The following is a 22,643-nucleotide window of genomic DNA, read 5'->3' as shown; positions in this document are numbered from 1 at the left end:
TGAACAGTGATGTTGAAATTCCAGTTATTCAGATTTACCTTTTCAAAAGCTATGGACATTTCACCTGTACCAGTTTAATCTTTCTTTTTTTATGGCTTGCTCTTTCATAGCCATTAGCCAAAATTATTTAACTGCCAGAATGTGCTCATTCATAGAACACAGAAGGGAAACTGGTATATGGTCCTTGTTTTCAGCAGCATGACATGAAAAAGACTTTATCTCGCCTCAAGGCAATATCAGTCTGCTCAAGGGCATCTACAGTTGAGTGGGGTAGAAAGAGAATTTTCCCTGGGTTTATAAAATCAGAGGCTATCATTACAGCATCTAGTCTTATGTAGTGAATTCACATCCAGAAAAGCTATTACTCTTCATACTCTACTCTGTTATGCCAGATATTGTGCAGTAATGGGAGATGTGTGTGGATAATTACATGTGGTATCATTTACTGATACACATGGCAATGGCTCTGTGCCAGTGCCACCACCATCTTCTCACAAGTGCAGTGATAGATATGCAAAGCAGTTGAATCTTTTGTTCAATTAAGTGTCACTGAAACATGAATATTTAACAAAGTATTTATTCCTCAATGAATAAATAACTGAAATGACCAAGTATTAATTATTTATTCAGTAAGTACTTGTACATCTCAGGGATTGTAGCAATGCACTGACATTTATATTAATTAAAACTAAAAATGAATGGGGAAAAATTACCGGCTTATCACTAATTTTTTCATATCAAATGTAAGAAATGCAATTTGCTGAAAATACATAAGGACACTATATCATATGCAATTTATGACAAGACACATTATTTAGAGAGTATACCTAATTGTCTTCTAAACTCCAGAATTTGAGAAAATGTTGGTTTTTGGTTTTTCCCCCTGAGGCATACTCGGATACTCTCATGTGCTGTTTCATGTGTGTATGCCAGCCACCCCAGACTCTGTTTTACTGGATAATGACTCATAGCCCTTTTGTGGAATGCTTGTTTATTTGTTTGCTGGAGGGTTTTATTTGCTGCCATTGTTTAAGACATAGCAAGCTATGTCATCAACAGGAGAAAGTGATTTATTAATGCATAAAAAATATGCACATCTTGTCCTTTTTGTTGTTCACCTCACTGTTGTCTTTGATGTTGTTGTTGCTATTATTGCTGTTGTGCTTCTTCCTCCTTTTCTTCTTCCTCTTCTTGGAATGATTTAGGCTTAGGTTTAAACCTGAGATCCCCCTGACAAATCTGTTGAGACGAGACCTCTGTCCTGTGGTTGTGAAAAGGTAGGCAAAGTATAGAGTTTTAAGGACAGTGTTTGGGAAAAAATGTGCAGGGTGTCTACAGAGAGGGGAAATTGTCCTCGGAGTGAACAAGTGTTACATGCAAAGAGGACGTGTCCCGCATGACAAATACGCCTGCAGGACAGCAAGGTTCAGCCAGACGCTTGGCCTCTCTGCTTCATGATTGATGGTGTTGATGTTCTAAATCGGCCTCAGATACGCCAAGTACAGGAATCATAATAACTGGTCTTTAGATTAAGGCTGTAGATAGCAGGGGAAGAGGGAGACAGATGGCGGGTTCCCAGAATGCAACAGTGTATGGGATGAAGTGCCAGCTGCAAGGTGCAGGCTGCATCACGTCAGCGTCTTTCCGATGTCTGAGTAATCCCTTCGTTAGACCTACGTAGTGAAGCATGCTAGGGGTCAAGATGGCAACTTCAGTGTCAGTAAGAGGTCAAAGTCTTACACTTGGCCTCCAAAGCTGGCTTCCACATCTGGACAGAACAATAAGGTCTCATAGCTGCTTAATAGATGATGATTGTATGCATAAACTCTTTGATCATACAGCTCACTGTGACTGCATCGATTTTATTGTAAACCTGAACTTCACAATAGTTTGTCTAAAATACACAAAAAGGAAAAAAAACAAAACAGTAAGTAGAGCCTTACTAAACAGAGCAACTCTTCAGATAACAGTAGTGACATAGCACAAGGATTCAGTAAAGAACCATTTACATTCTTTTCATAATGTAGATTACATTTGACACTAAAGGTTCTTAAAACATTTGTCTTATTCAAGGAACCAGAGGCAGAAAGTTCAGGTTCAGAAAGTAAAAGTTCTGACCTGATTTTTGTGCCAATCACATTTATTTGCTAATTAACTCAAGCCAGCAAGTATATCTTATTAGTTATAACAACTGTGTGGTACAAAACCATGGCAGGTCTTAAACACATCTAAGGAACATATGACTAAATAAAGTGCAAGGGCAGCACACTAACCTTTATTTATTGCTTTGTTGACCTGATTCAGACTGCAGAGAACCCTATGAAGGTATTGCTCAGCCAGAACTATTCTTAGGTTTACTCATCCACCCCATCAAAGTCAATATAACCTAATAATATTTATAAACTAATCATTGTACATTTAGGCATTGGCATATACAATATTATTTTTGCTTGAACCCATGCGCTTGTATTTTGCATGATACATCATGAATCAACATTGCAAAATGGCATTAAAATGAAACTACTGTTATAATGTTATGAGATTGAGAGGGTAAGAGAGAGAGAGAGAGAGAGAGAGAGAGAGAGAGAGAGAGAGAGAGAGAGAGAGAGAGAGAGAGAGAGAGAGAGCAATTAGTTAAAAAAGCACATACCCACATGATATTTGTCAGCCCATTATATAGACGATCATTTTGGAAGCCAAAAATGACCACTCATATTGTAGTGTGCAGGTATTTCACAGGCTTTCAACTCTGTTCAAGAGACTTTAAAGAGTTTGCAATTATTAAACTTTGTACTGACCCTGCAGTTAAATGCTTGTGCTTGTCCATTACGTGGCAATCTAACATCCAAGATAATGGGCATTTTTCAGAAGAGTCAGAAGTCAAACCGTACACTACATGAAAAGCCATGTTAAGAGGCTGGCAATCTGTATAATTAAATAAAACCCAACCGAGTGTGTACACTAGAATGAAACAGAGGGTTACTACATTTTAAATATGATGTTGGGCTTCACCAGTGTGCTTATGTTTGACAGCACTGAATGACATACTGTTTAAAAGTCTGGGCACTACCTAGTGCAGGAACCTAAACAATCACAGCCATAATGACTTATGTCTTAGCCGTAATGACTTATGTCTTTTCATTTTTAAATAAATCTTAAAAACTGCATTGCATAAAACTATGCATGTAATAAATACAATCATCTATCAAGCAAAATGCCAAACTAGCCAACTCAAGTTGTCATTTGGTATTTGTTGTATATGAGTAACAAATGATCCTTCAAAAAAATTAAGTCTTCTAATAGCTTTTACCCGTTTACAAGTTTTTATACTAATTATCTTTATTAGCACTTGTAAAAGCCCTGTGTGCTCTGAGAAGGCCGTAGTTATTTAGAGATAATGGCCGTGCAGCCTCTTCTGTCTGGCCTGTTGACGTGCTGATGTCTTACTTGCCCGAGGCCTGCTAGATTGCTGTCCATGAAGCACTTTCATTGTTTACCACAGCGTCCCCCTTCTGACTACTCCCCTTTGCCCCTTCCTCTGAGTGTGAGACAGCGCAGTTCTCTGACTGCATGATCCCCCATGTGCGGCAGTGAAATGCAGACACCCCTGACCTGGCTCTGTTTTCGCCAGGCTTGGGTCCATGCATATAATTTTCTCCTGGCTGTCTCCAGACCCAGGATTCTTTGGCAATTTTGGTCACTTTTCTCTCTTTGTTGCCCATTGGGCAACTCATCCAGCATGGCCTGTACGTGGCTTGCATGCAAGGAGAGAGCTGAACCTCGACCTCCTCTTGATCACATGCAGACACACAGCACTGCGAGCTTTTACATTTACACAACACCACCAGGTTTTTGTATGAAAAACTCCTTATTTCTCATTTCTCTCATTCTGGCACATGTTGCATCCTTCCATCCTTAATGCATGGCTCAAACGATTTCAAAAATAAAACCAACACCTTGTTTTTCCTATTCCTATAATTTATTTATAAAATAAACTGTGATAATAAGTTTGACTTTTTGTTGGATTGAAAAAGTCGCTGAGCAGCATCTGGTTGGGTAAGGACACACAATAACGCACTCTTCATGTGTCTGGTAGTGAGGACACCAAGGCATTAGATCCTTTCCGTGTTAAAATGTGTCACTAAATGCCATCAGCCATTCCACCAAGGACCACATACGTTGGAACTAATCTATACCATAACTTATCAACATGTGTAGCCTATTAATGGAGTCTGTGGAGAACACCACAGAGACACCCAGGCACTGTCCTTTCTGGTGGCGGGAGCAAATCTGTTTAGGATTAGTGAAGAAACAGTGTGGGTGACACGGAGCCAGCCAAAATTCCAGCTCTGGAGGCAAAACCCCAAATAAGCAACTGCAGAATTTGTTGACATTGCTGTGTGGAGTCCTACTACCATTTCTCTTAGAAATCACTTACAACAGGTTGACATGGATATTTGTTATCATTTGCATCATCTGTTTCTCTTTTATTGGTTCAAGTTTGGATAATTTTTTAGTTGAACCTATGAAATAAAGCTGTGTTTTTTTAATCCAGACTGGCAAATCAGTTTAGTATTCTGCCTAAAACTATCCAAGATGTACATGTCAGAACGAAGACAATAAACAATTGAATATATGACTCAAATAGGCATTGTCTGATGTCTCACTGGATGCATTGTCCGTTCATGACAAGCAAGAGTGGTGCAGGCATTATTTCAGACACATGAAAGGCAGAGTCAAACTTCCCCTCTCTAATGTCATTTTTAGATCCAGGGCTGAGAGGGAGGTCAAGGGGGAGCCTCGTGCTGCTCTCTGAGGACTCTTCCATTCACCTCGTGTCCGCCCGCCTCCTCGACTGTCACCTCCTGGCTTTGTCATGCCATCCGTGCACACCCCTCCCACCGCTCTTGGGCTCCCTCATGCTTTCTTTTCTTCTCCTGCTCGCACTGACAGCTCCTTTCATCCATTGTCCTCCGCTGTGCCTTCAGTTCCGACACTCCTACCCCAGAAGCTCTGTGCTCACCCATTAGCTAGTATTTGGGAAGCTCTTTATGACCAAAGTGATGGAGAGGACTGGTGTGGTCCTGTTATGAGACACTGTCTCCTTCTTGGCATGAGGGATCCAGGTGCTGTTGTGGTAATGCATCATGTCACAGCAGACATTCCATGTTCAACAGAAATTTGATTAGCAATTAGTACTGAGAGTGGGACAAGAAGGGGTGGGTTTGGGGGACTTGAGCAAGTGTCTAAGGCTTGATACAGGTGGGTGCATGGGGGCGGGAGGACAGGGGCTTGATTACATTCTCTTGCAAAGGCCACCTCCAGAACCAGATCCTGCATACTAACTTATTGCCCGTTTCCTCAGCGCCTGGTGTGGCCTGCTTGTTAATGCTAATGGATCAGCTCAGCGCTGCTCTGGCCCATGTTGACAGATGCCCTGTCAGGCCTGCACATGTGAGAGAGGCATTTCCAGCCACAGGTGGCTGTGTATGCTCACCGTAGCACAGCCGCACAGGCTGTCTCTCTCTCTCCTGCCACTGGCAAGAGCCTCCAAAGCACTCCTGTGGGAGAGACTACACAGCCTTTAATGCATATGCAGTGTGCTTAAATATGCTCCAAACCTGCTCTCAGCTAACACGTAATCCCCCTGGAAAACACACACACATAGACACAACCCTCCACCCGCTGCGTTGTTATTTTTGGCTCTCCTTGGGACATATGTCATTGGGGAGAACGTGCAACACATGGTTAATTAAGCTACCTCAAAGTAGGCACAGAGAGGGATATTTATTAGGGCTGTTCAGAACTGGCTTGTCATGAATGCATGTCCAGCCACCACAACAAAGTGTTGGCAGGCAAGTGAGCAGTAGGAGTAATGTCACCTGCCTGATTCATCACTGCAAACGTTCACACAAAAGGGGTTTCCTTCTCCATCTTATGTTGTCAGTATTTATTTGTAGTAATCAAGTCAACAGAGTAGCATTTGTCCTCTAGCACTTGCTGTCCAGTTTCCTATAAGAAACAAATTACATTTGTGTTTACTATATCTGCTAATGTGTGATAATTTATTGGGCCCATTTTTTAGATGGTTATATAAGTGGCAGCTTGTTTGATTTTAGGCTGAAAGCTAATTAATCATAGTCCCAGAAAGGTCCCTTGTTTGGGCTTTGCTTCACAATGCGTCTGAATAATTCAGTGCACTGATAAGTCCTGCCTTCCTCAATCACAAAAGTAGTAATTATCACACACATTATAAATATTTCACCTTGTACAGTATCGATACTTCATGATGAGTTTAACACCAAATTAGTATGGCCGCATTTCCACCAATCACCCCTCCCGTTACTCCACCCCCATCCAATGGGCCATCCTCTTCCTGGATGTGTAAGCTGTGGGCAGGCTGCTGGGGCTGGACGGAAGAGGCGTGTGATAGACATTAGCCAGGGAAAGAAGTCCAGATCATTATGTTTAAGAGCTTTGCAATGCTCATTAACAGCTTTGCACCATGCAGCCCTGAAAGGGGCTCTGGGCTCCTGCAGCCTCTGGCTCACCTCTCCTCCAGGCTCTCCTCCCACCTCCCTGCAGTCACACTCCATCCCTGACAGCACTGCAGCCCCCCACTCAGCCAGGCTACGCAGCCTGCTCCTTTCTCCTCGTTGTACCCTTATCGCTTTACTGGGAGCTTGTGCAACTACAGTTATGGTCGTCTTAAAAGGAAACCATTTCCAATAGGCAGTGACTAGTAAATAGCTCATTTGCTTTTTTAATCTGAGCATTTTACAAGGGCACTGATAGACAAACGGAGTGCATGCAAAATGGGCACCATTGTCAGGCTCTTGATTGAGTGCCACAATGCCCAGATATTATGCAGATGCATTTTTACTTCCATAATGTGGATTGGACAGCTCACTTTTGTTATGTTCATTAGGATATTTAAACCCACTAAGAAAAACAAGTTATGACTTACTTAGCACAATTAATCACTGAACACCTTCAAGCTAATGTTTAAAATTTCATATATCAGTACAACCCCAATTCATCACAGTATTCATTAGTGTAGAAGAGAATCTTGCATTTGCTAATTAAATGCTTTAAATATTTGAACATGGCCAAAAAGAACTAAGAACTAAGGTCCCTGTTTATGTTTTCACCCCCTTTATGTAGCCCATACTCTGAAATTTGGCCAGGTAGACTGACTTTTTTCACATATGATCCTCTGATTTTTAAATAGTCAGAATTAGTTTTCATTCACATCCCCAGTTCATTTGTCGACAGTATTGATTCTTGACTGTGGAGAAGTCTGATTTTGAGCTGCTGTGTGCTGATCCCTTCCAGTCTCCACAATGATAGGTCAGCATGATAAAAACAGCATGTTCACTTCAGGTTGAATTAGCATAAGCAATACTTTCAAGGCAACACTTTTAGCAATAGCAACCCACTGCTCTGTATGTGTGTTTTAAGGGACAAAATTGAGTTTGTGGTTGTTGCCAGAGTGTGTGTGACATGAGAAATGAGGGTTTGACCAAATCATAATGCTGACCTGCCTGCTAATCACTAACTGCAAGCCAGCCCTTGATAGTTGGTTTATTTATGTGTCCAGAAAATCACTGTTGAGCTCTTCTCATTGTTTTTGTTGATTAAAGCTCGACTTGATCCTTTAGTGGAAGCCTGTTGCTTGTAGTAGTGAAACAGCAGCTTGATATTTACCTTGTTCTACCTTATCTCTGAACTATTCTTTCACTGAATGAGTTTATGATTCTGCATTATTGGAATGATGCCTATACTAAATGTAGGTAGAAATGTGCTTTTTGTTTCTCAGAGTCATTGTAGAGTAACACTACATCTGTTACATTTATAATCCAGATGAAAATTAAACGATAATTTTGCAGATGATGTAAATTAAGTCTTTCTGGTGATTAATATCAAGAATGAAACATGACATGAACACAAAATGTTTATTTTGCACAGAAGCCCAGTAAAAGTATTATTGGACTATCCAAGTTGACAAATTGCAAGGAGCATGTGTTTGTTTTGGCGTGTGTGGCTTGTTCCCATCTCCAGCAGCTGTAGACTACCAGGCTACAGGCAGCCACTTATTGACTGAGTCCCTTAGTACGAGAAAGGGAAGAAATGGCTTCGTATTATAACTGTATGGTAGAAAAAAAAATGTTGGCAGCAATTTTTGTACAGCACACTTTAAATAAAAATGAAAGTAAGAAAAAAGATTTATCCTGGTCAACTCATAAACCACACTTTATTTAGACTGGCTGGCTCCCATGATTTGTTCATAGGGTTTTTTGTCTCACTGAAATATGTTCCAGCATTTTCAGTGGGGGTAAGGGAGGGGTGTAAGAGGTTGGATGAGCTGTTGCCAGGTGTTGTTGCCATGGCATTCCATTAGGTGAATCCACATTGCCCTCATCAGTAGCCATATGGCAGAGCATGGTGTGCAGGGGGATTGATAGTGCCTTAGCAGAAATATTTGGAGTTGTTTAATCTCTTAGGGGTATAATCATCAGCTGATTATTTAGCTAAAATTGTTGCATCAAAGACAAATTGAAATCCTGTTGTATGTAGTCAATAATTCTTATTATTATTCTCTAGTTCACCACAATTACAACAGAGTAAATGACACTGCATAGACCTGATTAAAATGTTTATTCAAATTAATTTTAGGACGCATTTTACATAGTACAAGTACATACATGTTACATAAATACATGAGAGCTTCATTGTATATTGGCCTTGCTAATCTCATGCATGCAGTGTTGATTTACAAATAACCACATCAACAAGAAGCAAGGCTTAGAAACTGTTGCCATGAGCAACATTGTTGAACTCCACCCCTTCTGGCTCCTCAACAGAGATGACAAGCCCATCATGCTGAAAGCTCTCTCCAGCACCACGATGCCAAGCAGTGCCCCTGCATGACCCTCTTCTGACTGATCTCTCATTACCTTTTAATGTATTCCTGGGGCTTTCTTGTGATGAGAGAGCCCAGTGAGCTGCTCCATGCCTTGGAGCATACAATCTGCACTTCATTGCTACGAACAACAGCTTCTGATGGGCTTAGCTGGCGGGTGCTCTGGGGCGGATGCTTCTGAATTTCCTGCAATGTGACAGAAAAAGAGAGAGGGAGAAAGAGGGAGAGAGAGACAGAGAGAGAAAGAGAGAGAGAGAAAAAAGAGTGTTGGTGCATCAGTGGGACACCTCTGCGACTCTGGGATACGCTATCATTATGTGTGTTGGCAATCATGAGAGCTGAATTTCATCTCAGGGAATGAGGGAGCCAGTGTCACGTTGGGAGCGCTCTGAAATGCATTCACTGTCATAGATGCGATCTGTTTACCGCAGTGGGAGGCAAGCATGAGTAAGGGGGCCTCACAGGCAAAATGCACTACACAGTAAAATGAGCCAAATACATACATTAAGACTTTGTGTGCTCTACCAGCAGAAAATAAGAAGTTAATTTCAATATAAATGGAACCGGGAACATTTATTTAGATCCACTTTGATTGTCACTTTTCAAGCCTTAAAAATACCCAGAAAGCTAGTTTTGTGGGCTTGCTCTGAAGTCAATGCTAATTTCATCCGTTGCTAAGGCGACACATTGGGGAGCCTTGATTTCCTTCCACTGGTCATCGTGCTTTCCTCTTTGAAAAGACTTCTCCTCAGACAGCTCTCTCAGTCCTTGAAATATCTCTCAATGTTGAGCAATCACCAATAGAAGAACATCTCAAATCAGGCTCCCTAGTGGCAAAGGAACAACAATGATGTACAGTATTCATTTTCACTGATAAAAAAACATCTTACTGAGTGCCTTTGAGTGGTAATTTCTCTGAGCACCATATTGTGACTGTGTCAGAGATACTTACTTACAGGATTTCAGACTACAAGCAAATCAGCCTTGCTGCCTCGCTTGGAATGATATCATTCCTCCGACTAAATATAAAGCTCAGAAGGCCATCACTGAAAAAGCCATTCCAAACACAACTTGCCACAGTGTCACTCTAAAACATATAGCATTTCAAGCTGTCAGCCACCTGGTCGAAATCATAGATGCATGCAGCTTTTTCTTACTCTGTAAATGACCCCTCTCGGTCTCCACACAGCCCTCTTTGACTGACACTTCATACCAGTTAACTGGCGGCACTGAATCACAGGTGGTCTGACCAACATGTGGTTACCTCCACAGCCCGGCACACTCACCCACTCTAAAATCATCCAGGCTACTGTAGGCCAAAACAGCTAGATATCACTTACAGATATCTTTGCCATGGCATTGGTGACTATACTTCAAATTTACAATAAAAGCATTTATAGTTCTTTATAATATTTGCATATGAATAGTGCTGTATATTATATAACATATTCATATAACATATTCATATGCTGAAACAATTTAAACACTGCAAAGAATTTATAGAGCAATGCTAAATTACTAATCATGATTAAGAAGTATGTATATTTAAAAATACAAAGGTGTTTAGGTGACATATAATGCTTTAATTGATAGTCATATTTATGGTACTCATAACAGCATATTTGATATTGTCAGCCTATCCAATTTAGCTAACTGGATAGGCTGACAATAAATAATAATTGGAAAAACATGCAAGAAGGTTTTCATCCACTAATTTTCAATCAACGTCTTATACTCTTATATGTATATTTGGAGACATTAGTCATCTCTTGTTCAGATGCAAGCGAGTAAATAAGATGAATGTGTGCAGAGAGGTGCATGGGTAAGGAGAAAAAGTCTGAGATGACATGGAGTTTAGTGCTGAATCCTTTTAGCAGACCACTGACACATGAATGAGGGGCAAGAGCTGGAGAGAAAGGAAAAAAAGTAGACAACCAATTTAGGAGTAACGCAACTAAAAACAGACAAGTGTAATTTCATCCATCTGGACAGATGTGTAAAAGTGCTCCTCAGAACATTCCCTATGATTCCCTCTGATTGATCTTCCCCCGGACTGAAACACCTATTATTAGCCACGAGCCTAATAGCACCAGGATGGCTTGCTGCTCTCCCAGAGGCCAATTCCCCGGTCATTTCTTACTCACTGCAGCTGTAGAATCCGACCGGCAGCGGGGAGGAGGGGGTGGGAGACATAGATGAACGTCACTGTCAGTGAGGTGGGTGGATGTGTGCTGGTGATGAAGCCATCATATTCAGTCAATAGAATTCTAAAATGTTTCTTCTCAGACAGATGTGGTGGCATCGTTTTATGTAGGCTTTTGTGAGCAGTTACAATGTGTAAATACTTTGTTATTAAAAGTCATAGGCCAATGACATGAATTTGCTAAATGTCTTGTCTTGTCATATTTTTAAAATAAGCATGTCAGGCAACATGCAAGAGTACATCTATGCAGCACCCACACAAGCTTGCCCCTAAAGAATTTGAAGAATTTTGAATTTTATTCAAAAAGCACTACCATTTCATCCATGGAACACGTAGATTTGGTGGCTTGGTGAATTCTCCTGTAGTTTAATACACAACTGCGAGTGCAACCTCAGAACCTGTGATGCATCAAAGCTTAAGCCCTAGAGCTAGACCACTGAATTTATTTTGAAGTGGTTCTCCATCACCTGTGACAACAGTTGAAAGATATCTTCTGTAGGACTGTACATAAACACAAATCTGACTAAGGAACAAACCACAAAGAGAGATAAGGCACAGCAATCCATAGACCTTTGTGGTTTTGACCCCCTTTTTTAAAAATTCTTGGAATAGCAGTCAACTAGTCAAGAAATGCATGTGGTCCATAGTGACAGACAGATCTCCACTCACTTTATGCCACTCTAGCCACATGTCCACAGTGTACTGTGATCAAATCTAATCTATTTCGATCCAGAATAAGACCCGCATAACGCTTCTTTTGACCTCCATCACCACTCCTCCATCCAGCTGCGACTGCAGCACTCTACCTTCAAAATCACACACACACAGCATGCACATACACAAACACACTTGCAGATGAAATGTATACCCAGATACTCAAGCAGGCGAATGTGCTTGTCTCATTATGCTGATGTAGCTGCAGCATTGGTTTATCCTACACTGTGAGCAAAGCTAGATGTTGTTCCTTGGCTACAAGTCACATCTTGGAAAATCTCTTTGCCTTGTTTTCATTATTTATATGAACACCCTCTCCTTGTATTGATTGAATAAGCTCTTTAGTGGATGCATTTCCAAGGGTGGTTATCAGTGTGATTGCTTGCTTGCATTTTGGTGAAATGGACACAGCCTAAAACCCTTGAATTGAAATGGCATTTAAGGCTAATGAAAATAAGAGCTTCGGCACATTTGTTTGAAAAGCACTAATAAATGTGAAATGATATGCCTTATAACAGTTATCTCACCAAATGACCATCTAAATTGTATCATCTAATTTGTGAAAATATTTAAACCATAGATTAGTATCCAGCATTTTCATATTACCCCTCCCTAGTCTTCTCTTATGCTAGGATCTTGAGATTTGTGTAATGATATGTTTTAGGTTATGTTGACTAATTCACAAAAAAACTTTCACACCACAGAGGGAAACGAACAAGCAATCTTAATAAATCCAGACCTAAGTATCATGTACCAGGTCTTACTTATTTACTACTTACATTTTATTTACTTTTGCTAAGGTCAGTCGATCAGAGCCTTATATTTTGGATTTAGTAAGTTATACTAAAAGTAGTATAACTAATTAAGCTATTGAACTACAAATATCTTGGCTAGTGTCATTTTTGCTTTATCTACATCATAATTTTATCAACAAGATGTGAAAACATCTTGGCAGATTACATATATGTACATGTAACACTGTGATTAAAGCAGGCCTGAAAAATCTAAAGGCATGGGAATCAAATACAAAAATCATGGCTTTAGAAATATTAGTTCCTTGTGTAACAGGCTTTTATTTGAAAAAAACTGTCATTCCTCACCTTTCATCTAAAATGCTTCACTGACACAGCCAAAACAATCAAGAAACTATATGTTTCATTTGTATCTTTGCTTATCTAACTCTGGAGTGGGTGTCTTATTAGTGTCTGTACCTTAGTATTTATGATCATAAAGTCCTCAGCAGTCGCCTGGGAAATAGCGACTTGTTCATGAGATCCCTGGAAATAGAATGAATTCAGAAGGCACGAAGCGGTACACCAGGTGTGACTTGTTTTTTCGCATTTTTCCGCCTCATCGAACACGCCGGTCTTGAGTTTCAAGAGTACGATTGTTCTGTGCTCTTCATTGTTTGTGTTTTTGCCTTATTAAGTCCCAGAAATTGAGGTGAGGGCAACGTCTTGTTCATTCACACGCAATTTGAGCCTAGCAAATACCTTTGTGTTCAGAAAAGAATAAGTTATATATACTGATTTGCAGGTGTTTCTTCAGGCTTACTATGATGAAACTGAAAAATTTAAGGACACCCACCAAAACTGTAGCACATCTGAGTCTTTGCAAATGACAAATTATAATAAAATCTATACAGTGTCAACTAAATAAATTCTAGATTTAAATTGTGAACTTAAATAACATGAGTTTTGTTCCTTAAATAAGATTGCCAGACATATATGATCATTTTCCCTTTTTTGGTATCAAAACTCTAACCAAGTAATGAATGCTTCTTGTGTTGACCAATCAAGCATTTAACAAGAAACCAATTTTGCCATCAATTAATAATTGCTGCGAAAAATCCAAGTGGCCATGGCCAAAAAACAACTGCTATAGACGAGTGGATGTTACACGAATTGACGACGGTGACAGTAGGTTTGTTAGTTGCCGGCTAGGGAAAATTACAAATCCAGAAATCTATTGCTAATAAGGGTTGCCCTCTAGGGCACGTGGACCGAAGCAAGCGTGAAGGAGGGTAATAGCTACCTGCCTATCTAAACCCTCATGATTTTTTTTTTGAAAGCAACGGGATTTCCCCTGAATAGTAAACGAGCGCCAGATTTCTCCCGTTTTTCAAGGTTAAAATAATTGGTACGTATCTTCGAACAGATGTCCACATGACAACATGCTTAATTACCAGATAAATCTTTATCCTACGATCCTATGGGTTTTCTAATTGTGTCCATTGTTTGTAGTCTAGTAAGCCTCATGACGAAGAAAGCATGCATAATAATAATAATAATAATAATAATAATAATCATAATAATAATAATAATCGACGACCGATATCAATAGCTACACAAGCTGCTCAAATGAAATTTGAAACTTTGCATTTCGCTTCTACTAATTTTATAGTTTATTAGAGGATGTTGTTTAAAATAATTTTTACCTGTATAACACCATGAAAAAATATTTTTATATTTCCTGCAAGAATCTACAGCAACTCTTACACGCGAATGTTTACCAAAACACACTTTGTACTCGACCAGTGCACGCCCAAATAACAATAAAGCATGTGTCTGTGATGACATGCAAACCCACTATTCACTCGGGTGTGTTTTCAAACTGTCAAAACACGCTGTAGCCTGACTAACTCCTCTTAGGGGCATTATACGTTAGCCAGAATTATTGCCAGCACTCTCTAGAGACATGCCATTTGTCACGGAAGTGATCAAATATGAAGTATACATTGACTACTTATACGCATTTTAAAAAACGTACCTCACTCATGTCTCACTTTTTAACAGGGGGGAGAATTTGGACACTTTAAATATTATGAACATTATATAACAAGTATGAAACAGCATCTTAATTGAGAAGCAACCAAAGATTGATAACACTCGTCTGTAAATAATAAACATATTGAAAACAAATAATCTCCTCTGACAAACATCATGGGGATATTCTATTTGCAAGTATTTTACTCAATGCCTCGGAACAGACGCAAACGAAAAATTACTAAATGAAAGGGGGCTCGGCGCAAAAAAAAAAAAAAGGTATCTTTGTTTGTCCCCTTTTGTTTACCGCGGGGTTTTTTTTTTTGGTTTTTTTTTTTCATTTTACTAATTCATTTCAATGGCTTTCAAACTGGAAAATGGAAATGTTGCTCTTGCCCTCGATTTCAGCAGCCGCGTCCTGGCAACAGAGCAATTTTCTATCATCAAGGATAAACGGCATCGAACAGTACATTCGGATAAAAAAAAGCCTATGATTGCTAGCCTTCCTGTCTGTCATCTCTCTACAAAATCCTCTCCTCCAGACCTGAGCTGTGTGCTGTCAGACCTAATAATGCCTTCTATTAAGTCGAAAAAGAACCCCGAAAAATCCCAATGTTCTCATTTGTTCAACATTCTCAAAAGATAAAAGATATTTCAGCAGATTCGCCTTAATTCAGATGAACGAGAAATAACGCTTAGGTAGGCCTTCAGTGCAGTGAAGTTTTGCATTGAATATAATGAACGTAATGTGCCATTTCTTTTTCATCGAAGATCATTTAGATGAGAAGAAAAACATGTTTGCTAACTCCACTGGAAACGTCAAAGCAAGTCCTATGTGCTGTTGAAATCTCAAACATATAGAATAATATAAACTGGGAATGAATGATAATACAGGCCATGGCATGCTACTGACCACTTACAATTTTGATTCGTTATGCAATAGATACCCATAACGTGAATCGCTAAGTGACTTTATAAAGGACTGAAAATATGAGAAATGTAAATATGAATGAATGAATGAATAAATAAATAAATAAATAAATAAATAAATAAATAAATAAATAAACAAACAAATAAATAAATAAATAAATAAAACCTTTCCATTGTCGTGCATTAAAATATATGTATACTTAATGTCGAAAGTGCAGCTTTAGCGTCTAAAAAGGCTATTTGACCTGAGCTCAATCTCGTTTGTGATTGTCATTAGAGACCTAATTCGCCTTGCGCGAGCCTCCCCTTCCGTCTTCTTCACTCAACGCACGCGTGTTTACGTGCGGCGAATGAATTTTCGCGTCAGACTACAGAAGGCAAATGTAAATTAGGATAACTGTTGTAATTATGCTTTTTTATTATTATTTAGGGATACTATACGTTGAAGGGTTGAATTGTCAGGGAGCACAGTTTTATTACTGGCCAGTATTCCATGATTTAATTATTTCATTAATAAAATCTTGATTCAGTTAATTGGTTTGAGAAAATATATACACAGGAACTTAGCTCATGTAAACAGCAGCAGCATATTACTGACCTACCTTGTAGGGTATATATTTTGCTGTACTGATACGAGATGCCCAGCCTACCTGGTCACACAAGCAATTAGTCTTTTTACTGGACATCTAATTCTACGAACAAGAGCCTTATTTAAAATATTTCAAATATATATTTATCCACTTTTATTAATATAGCATGTGTATTATCACAAGCAGTAGAAACGTTTCAGCTTGCGATGGGCGGGGTCAGTTGGATGTTACGACAGATTCTGGATGCTGTTCCCCTTATTTGTGTTATGGTGACCCTTTACAGAATTCCGACAGCTGCGCATGTTATCCATCTGCTTACATTTTTCCTTGCCACTTCCTTCTTGCTGTAGTACTGGAAATTCATGGATGCTTGCATGCGCATATACCGGCGATGGGTTTGAACTCTAAAGAGGCACATATTAGCTAACCGTTTCTGTTACACCCACAAGTCACGATTGCCCGAAGCTCTCTTGAAACAGCGCGCAAAAAAAACCATATCCAGTCTATCCATGCTAACAAATGAGTAGCTTTTAGGGCAAACATCCAAGCCATTTTAAGGAAAATTAATGTTTCGAACAAGCTGTGGGTTAAGATTCAGACATGATTATCATAGGCTACGTAGCTTAGATAATGTAGGCCTATTAAATGCAGAGACACACAAGTGCGAGTGCGCACACACGCACGCCCAAGTACAGAGAAATGTCTGTCCTCTCGCGTCTTCTTCTTCTTCTTCTTCTTCTTCTTCTTCTTCTTCTTCTTATTATTATTATTATTATTATTATTATTATTATTATTATTATTATTATTATTATCTGCTGTTGTTATTGTTGCTAATGTGGTTGTTGTTTTTATTGGTGGTTGTCATGTTGCTGCTGTTGTTATTATTCGTATTTATTTTTGGAGTAGATACGCTACATTGACAGAAAATATGAAGATTTAAGCCAGAACACTCTTTTACCTAATATTGCTTTCCATTTCATTAATGGCCTATGTCACGAAGCACAAAAAAACATCAGGAAACTGTGACCTGAATGAACTAGTAACAAAGTGAAACTGCTTAAAACCGAATCTACCACGGTCTAATAGGTGGATTTTCATTTTCTACATTTCAGAAATTTTCTGGAGTTATTTATTTACGGCTATTACTTCTACACATATTTAGTTTCGAAGGTCAAACATTAGTCAAATAGCTTACATTCTAGGTTGTTAAAGCCTAGCATATATTAATTAAACATTCATCAGTTTAGTTTAGCCGCACTGTTTTCCCATATGTGTTATTTTATTAAAGCAAAGTTATGTGTCTTCTGCAGCAATTCCACTTCTGTGAACCGAAAAACGATATGGGTTTCTACTATACAATTTCATGCAAACTACAAGGCTATACAGCTGTTGGCTAATTGAAACAGCTTTGTGTGTTTTCTATCTGACATTGGAAATAATGTGCAACACGTTTAAAGCAAGCTTCCTTTACATCACACCTGACAAGGTGTTCTTCTTGGAACGCTTGTCTGCAGAATATCTTTCGCAGAATACACATGTAAATATAAAAGCAACGATAATAAGCTAATAAATGTAGAGTGTCTCGAACTATTAAACCTTTAAAGTACATGCAAGAAGGCAGAATTGAAAGTAGAGTTTGTTCCATTCAAAGTCGTTTAGACAATAGGCCTATATGGATCTGGTTTCGCTCTCGCGTGCTTGACAGAATCATGAAACCGGTTCATTCATGCCTAACAGAGGCTAGTGAGCCATAGGTTCTAAAAAAAAATCAATCATATATCAGCTGGTTAGGGTAATATACAACAAGCAAAGCAATTACATCAACCAAAACTTTCAAATCATTAATGTCTACATTTAATTTACAAATCATATACACGTTTTCCCTTACCTGCAGAAATGTATAGAGATTATTCCAGCTATGTTTTGTGCAAGTTGTATTCACCAGAAATCCAACAATACAAGTGTTACTACGACCAACTACCCCTGTGTCTCTGCTAGCCCGACAGTGGAGAATGGTTATCCAGGCCGGCTGTGCACTTTTAAATCCTGCAAAGTAAATAACAACCCTGGCAATAATGGCAAGGTACCCAGTTCTTGTTACAGAAAGGGAGAAAATTGAAACTAAACGCTGCATTTAGACTACCATTTTTGATAAGAGGATAATTGAGGCACACTGGCGTATAATTAGAGGATAATTTATGCTATATCCACTTTTATTCTACCTCCAAAAATAAACTTCGTCCATAATCATTACAGACGAATTGTTCTTAATTTTATTGAAGTAAATTGAATACAGTGTAACGGGCAATCAAACAGGATTTGGATGTAACCGATTGCGACTATAATTGCGTTTTCACCACCATTTAAAGCAGACGAATGCTATAATATGAAATAACGTGTTGACCACAAAAATAAAAATAATTTGTGATGAAAATTAAAACAGGGGTGTATTGTATATTTACAGCGCGGTTTATAATGTGATCGAGATTTGCCAAACCACTAACTGCACGTGTAATTTGCATATATTTTCAACTGTAACGAGCTTCTGATTGCAACTGGGAAACGCTGTCAGTTACCCGGGACATCCAATGACAGAACGTTGGATTATAACTTACTTAATTACGGCATAGCTGCCATGGTTCGAATAATTACGATGTTAATAGGTTTATGCGAATAAATTATCAAACTGTTCGGATTACTTTCTTAATAACCTATAGTATTCGTAGGACTTTGAACGACTACACAATTCGTGAAATTATAGTGGCAACTTTAATACTGTTCTAACATAACCTAAATATCACCTCTCTGTGCCGTTAGCGCAGCCTAATCAATTTACCAAATTTAGACGGTGCTGGTCTTTGATTGTTTTTTCCGAAGGTTCCATTTAAGATCTCCTGGCACTAAAACCATATTTTCAAGTTTTGCGAATATCGTAGGGATATCCCACAATTATTATCCTGCACATAGTTATGGCTTCAGTGGGATCTGTTAAGATAGGTTAACTCGCTGTAAAGTCTCGGCTAAGCAGAGAACTGATGACGTTAGGTTGAATGACCAATAGGAAGGCGCTGCCCTTTGGAGACAAACCATTTTACTTGTAGTGTCTGCATCAAGTCTAGAAGCAAGGGCTCAAATTTAACAGAATCCACCTTAAAATCTCTGCCTTTACTCAAGCCCACCTTCCGCTATACCGCGTGAGAAAAACAGGAGGAAAAATTTCATTTTGGAGTAACGAGGCAATATTTCCTAAACAAGGAAAAAGGAGCACTACAAAGGCACCCAGTTGGACTTGAGAGACAGGGGGTAAGTACTCTCAAGGCAGAAAATTTGATGATGACCATGACTACGATGGCTGACGGTCTGGAGGCTCAGGACTCGTCGAAATCTGCTTTCATGGAGTTTGGTCAGCAGTCGCACTCACAACAGAGCTCCCCGTCGATGGCCGCCAGCCACTATCCACTTCACTGTCTTCATTCCGGGTCCCACGCTCACCAGCACGATAACTCTCCGTATTCCGGTACAAATTCCTACAACAGGTCGCTACCGTACTCATATATGAGCCATCCTCACCACAGCCCATACCTACCGTCCTACCACAGTAACACCGCCGGTGCACAGACAAGGTTAGACGCCACAGGTAAGCGGAATTTAAATTCCTATGGACACGAGACCATATTTGTTTTCATTGTTTAATTAGGCAAAAAAATCTTGCGCCGTTAGCGCAAGCGTTTAGTTAAGTGGGTTGTTTACGACACAAATTAAATCCGTACGCTTACTGAGAGCATAAATTAGATTAACGACATTCTGTGCTCTTATTTAAGGCATCTTGCGCTTTGGAGAGCGCCTTTTGTTCCTTTGTCCATTTTTTGCTGCAGAGCGATGGGGTTTAGTCTTCGTTTTCATGTCTGCTGTAATGACAGTCGTGGACTCTGAAATGGATTTAGTGTGTTAAACACTGGCGAATCTCCCCATCTCTGCGAATTATAATTAGCACCTACTTTACTCTGTCTTCTTAATGCCTTACATGCAGTTTCGTCAGTCTGAAAGAAGTTGTAAATGTAACTTTTCATGCATTCTTTTCATACATCAGAATTCAACAAAACATGCAATGTAGCATACTTTTTTTTAAATTTAAACTGGGTTAAAAATACGTTCTCAATTTCTATTTAAAACTTAGACTATTTAAAAATAATATATTCTCCTACCAACACAATATTTCCTTTTTCAGAACAGCAGAAGACAACAGTGATTGAAAATGGAGAGATACGTTTCAACGGAAAAGGCAAAAAGATTCGGAAGCCACGGACGATTTATTCCAGTTTGCAACTTCAGGCATTAAATCACCGATTCCAGCAAACTCAGTACCTCGCACTACCCGAGCGCGCAGAGCTGGCCGCTTCACTCGGGCTCACACAGACACAAGTAAGATATGACAGAGCTTACAATCGCAGAAAACTAATACCGAATATCTTACCATGTTTTTCGTCCTTAGGCTATTAAAGGACAGAATACATCGATGCAGAGCAACATCACATTTTGAAAAATGCCAGTGCAACCTTGATATTTATTTGTGTGTGTGTGTGTGTGTTTTCTGTCATTACACAGGACATTCTCTTTTCTGCCAGTGTGCTCTTATAAGCTCATGACTTTACGTCTAAACAAATGACTAATTTGTTTTATAATATGTATATTTCAGGTAAAGATTTGGTTTCAGAACAAGAGATCAAAGTTCAAGAAGTTGCTGAAACAGGGGAGCAACCCTCACGAGAGCGACCCTTTGCCGGTCTCCATTGCTCTCTCTCCGCGGTCTCCAGCAATCCCTCCAATATGGGATGTGTCTGCGTCCTCAAAAGGAGTGAACATGTCTGCTAACAGCTATATGCCTGGTTACTCACACTGGTACTCCTCGCCTCATCAGGACTCCATGCAGAGATAGGCTGCTAATTACGGCTAGGCCGGAGGCCTTGCTGACAATCCTTTAGTCCTACCTGCGCAGTGATGACCGTCAGCGTGATACACAATGCCACTGGTAATATACAGACGAGGACACTTTCTGTGGAAAGATTCTTTGATGGATAACAAAGATATCTCATGTGGCGCACGTGTGGCAATGGAACTAACTGTTCGAACTCAAATGGAATTGCTATTGTATCTGTTGACTTTTAACCAAACACATACATCACCAGCATGGGGCAGAAACGGAAACCGAAACATTCTGGCGCCTTTCACATATTCCATGGGTTACATTCAAAATGAACTTAAAAATTGCGTCTTTGCGTTATGATTACATGTTTTTCACCATGCAAAAGAAAGCAATTTGTATGTAAATATGTTGTTCAATTTTAGTTGTAAAATACTTTTTATGTTTTGTCATAAATGGAGTAAACCATGGCTTTAAACAATGCGCAATGGCCTTGATTTTTTTCGGTAAACCAATGGCGATAATTATGTGAAGGGATTGGGGGTACGTTAATTCGAGTTTCAGTTTAATTCTTAATATAGCCTATATTGTTAATCACGTCTCTATTAAACCATGAAAAAATGGTATATGTATGTATATATTTTTATTCTATTTATATGCATATCTATATATAGTTTATATCGTTATATTTAAAATAACATTTTGGGTTTTTTGCGGTATAGTGTATATTCGTGCAGTATAATACGATATAAATTTAAAGAAGTAACAAAGTAGCTTACCAGAGTTGATCGTCTCTCAACGAGTTTTTCCTATAAAATAGAACTGCATCTTGTCCATCTTGTCATTCTCTGCCTCAATCATTACAGTATTGACAAAATGTTTTTCCCCTCTCTCCCTGTCTTGATCTGCGAAATTCTGAATGCCATTCGCCACAGGATCGATCCTGAACAAAGCATCCAGCTGCAGTCTCGTTCAATATGAAGGAGATATTTGGGACAATTTATGGGTTTTATCCAAGTGAAGTTTTTTTTTTTCTATTCTCATAAATGCAGACATAATTAGGGTAATTTTTGATGTAGCCCGCTGATTACAGCGTTTTTACCGTCAAAGATAATTACCTGTAATTTTCTACCACTTTTAATACTGAAAGGCATCTTTATTTGGATTTGAGGTAGCAAAGACGAAACAAAAGACGAAATTATTCGGTTATTCATGTACAAATTGCTGAGAAGAGTGAACGCTTGGGATATTATCTGAAATTACAATGTTGAATAGGGAGAGGAGAAGCCCCTGCAGCTGTCAAACCGTGGATGCCCCAGCCGCACAAATGGAGCTTGATTTTTAAAATAATTTCTCTGATCAGCGGGTCGGGATGGTTGATTTAGATGTTTGATAGGCATATAGAAGCAGTTTTATGAATCCCGTAGCATTGCACTCTAGGCCCTATTTGTCCACGCATGGGTTTACGCAAGTTTACGCAAGTTGTGGCATAAAACATATAAGTAGCTACCATATAGCTAGTTCACATCGATGTAACTGGTATTAAAAATACAAGCCAATTTGAATACGTTGATTAATCAAGTGAGAAAGATAAACC

The 22,643-nt window shown here is 39.2% G+C and overlaps 1 protein-coding gene and 1 long non-coding RNA gene across 2 annotated transcripts; one reads left to right on the top strand and one right to left on the bottom strand.

Moving 5' to 3' along the window:
- Positions 1 to 8,641: 8,641 nt before the first annotated feature.
- On the bottom strand, positions 8,642 to 18,115 carry LOC118241891. The gene is made up of 2 exons (XR_004776406.1): positions 18,014 to 18,115; positions 8,642 to 9,109 (listed from the first exon to the last, which is right to left on the bottom strand). It is a non-coding gene; the product is annotated as an uncharacterized LOC118241891 (long non-coding RNA).
- A 1,200-nt stretch (positions 18,116 to 19,315) lies between these two features.
- On the top strand, positions 19,316 to 21,519 carry dlx6a (distal-less homeobox 6a). The gene is made up of 3 exons (XM_027012121.2): positions 19,316 to 19,762; positions 20,354 to 20,547; positions 20,822 to 21,519. The coding sequence occupies exons 1-3, from the start codon at positions 19,456 to 19,458 to the stop codon at positions 21,059 to 21,061; spliced, it is 741 nt and encodes a 246-aa protein (XP_026867922.1). The 5' UTR covers positions 19,316 to 19,455; the 3' UTR covers positions 21,062 to 21,519.
- Positions 21,520 to 22,643: the final 1,124 nt, after the last annotated feature.

The sequence above is a fragment of the Electrophorus electricus genome, chromosome 8 (assembly GCF_013358815.1).
Source record: "Electrophorus electricus isolate fEleEle1 chromosome 8, fEleEle1.pri, whole genome shotgun sequence".
Lineage (NCBI taxonomy): Eukaryota > Metazoa > Chordata > Actinopteri > Gymnotiformes > Gymnotidae > Electrophorus > Electrophorus electricus.
The sequence above is the reverse complement of the archived record's forward strand: the minus strand, read 5'-3'. Positions and strand labels throughout refer to the sequence as shown.

Excerpts from the sequence above, each read along its gene's own strand:
- dlx6a (XM_027012121.2), top strand. The coding sequence starts at position 19,456 with ATGATGACCATGACTACGATGGCTGACGGTCTGGAGGCTCAGGACTCG. Across the intron at positions 19,763-20,353 it reads GACAAGGTTAGACGCCACAG|AACAGCAGAAGACAACAGTG; the intron begins GTAAGCGGAATT and ends TTCCTTTTTCAG. Across the intron at positions 20,548-20,821 it reads TCGGGCTCACACAGACACAA|GTAAAGATTTGGTTTCAGAA; the intron begins GTAAGATATGAC and ends TGTATATTTCAG.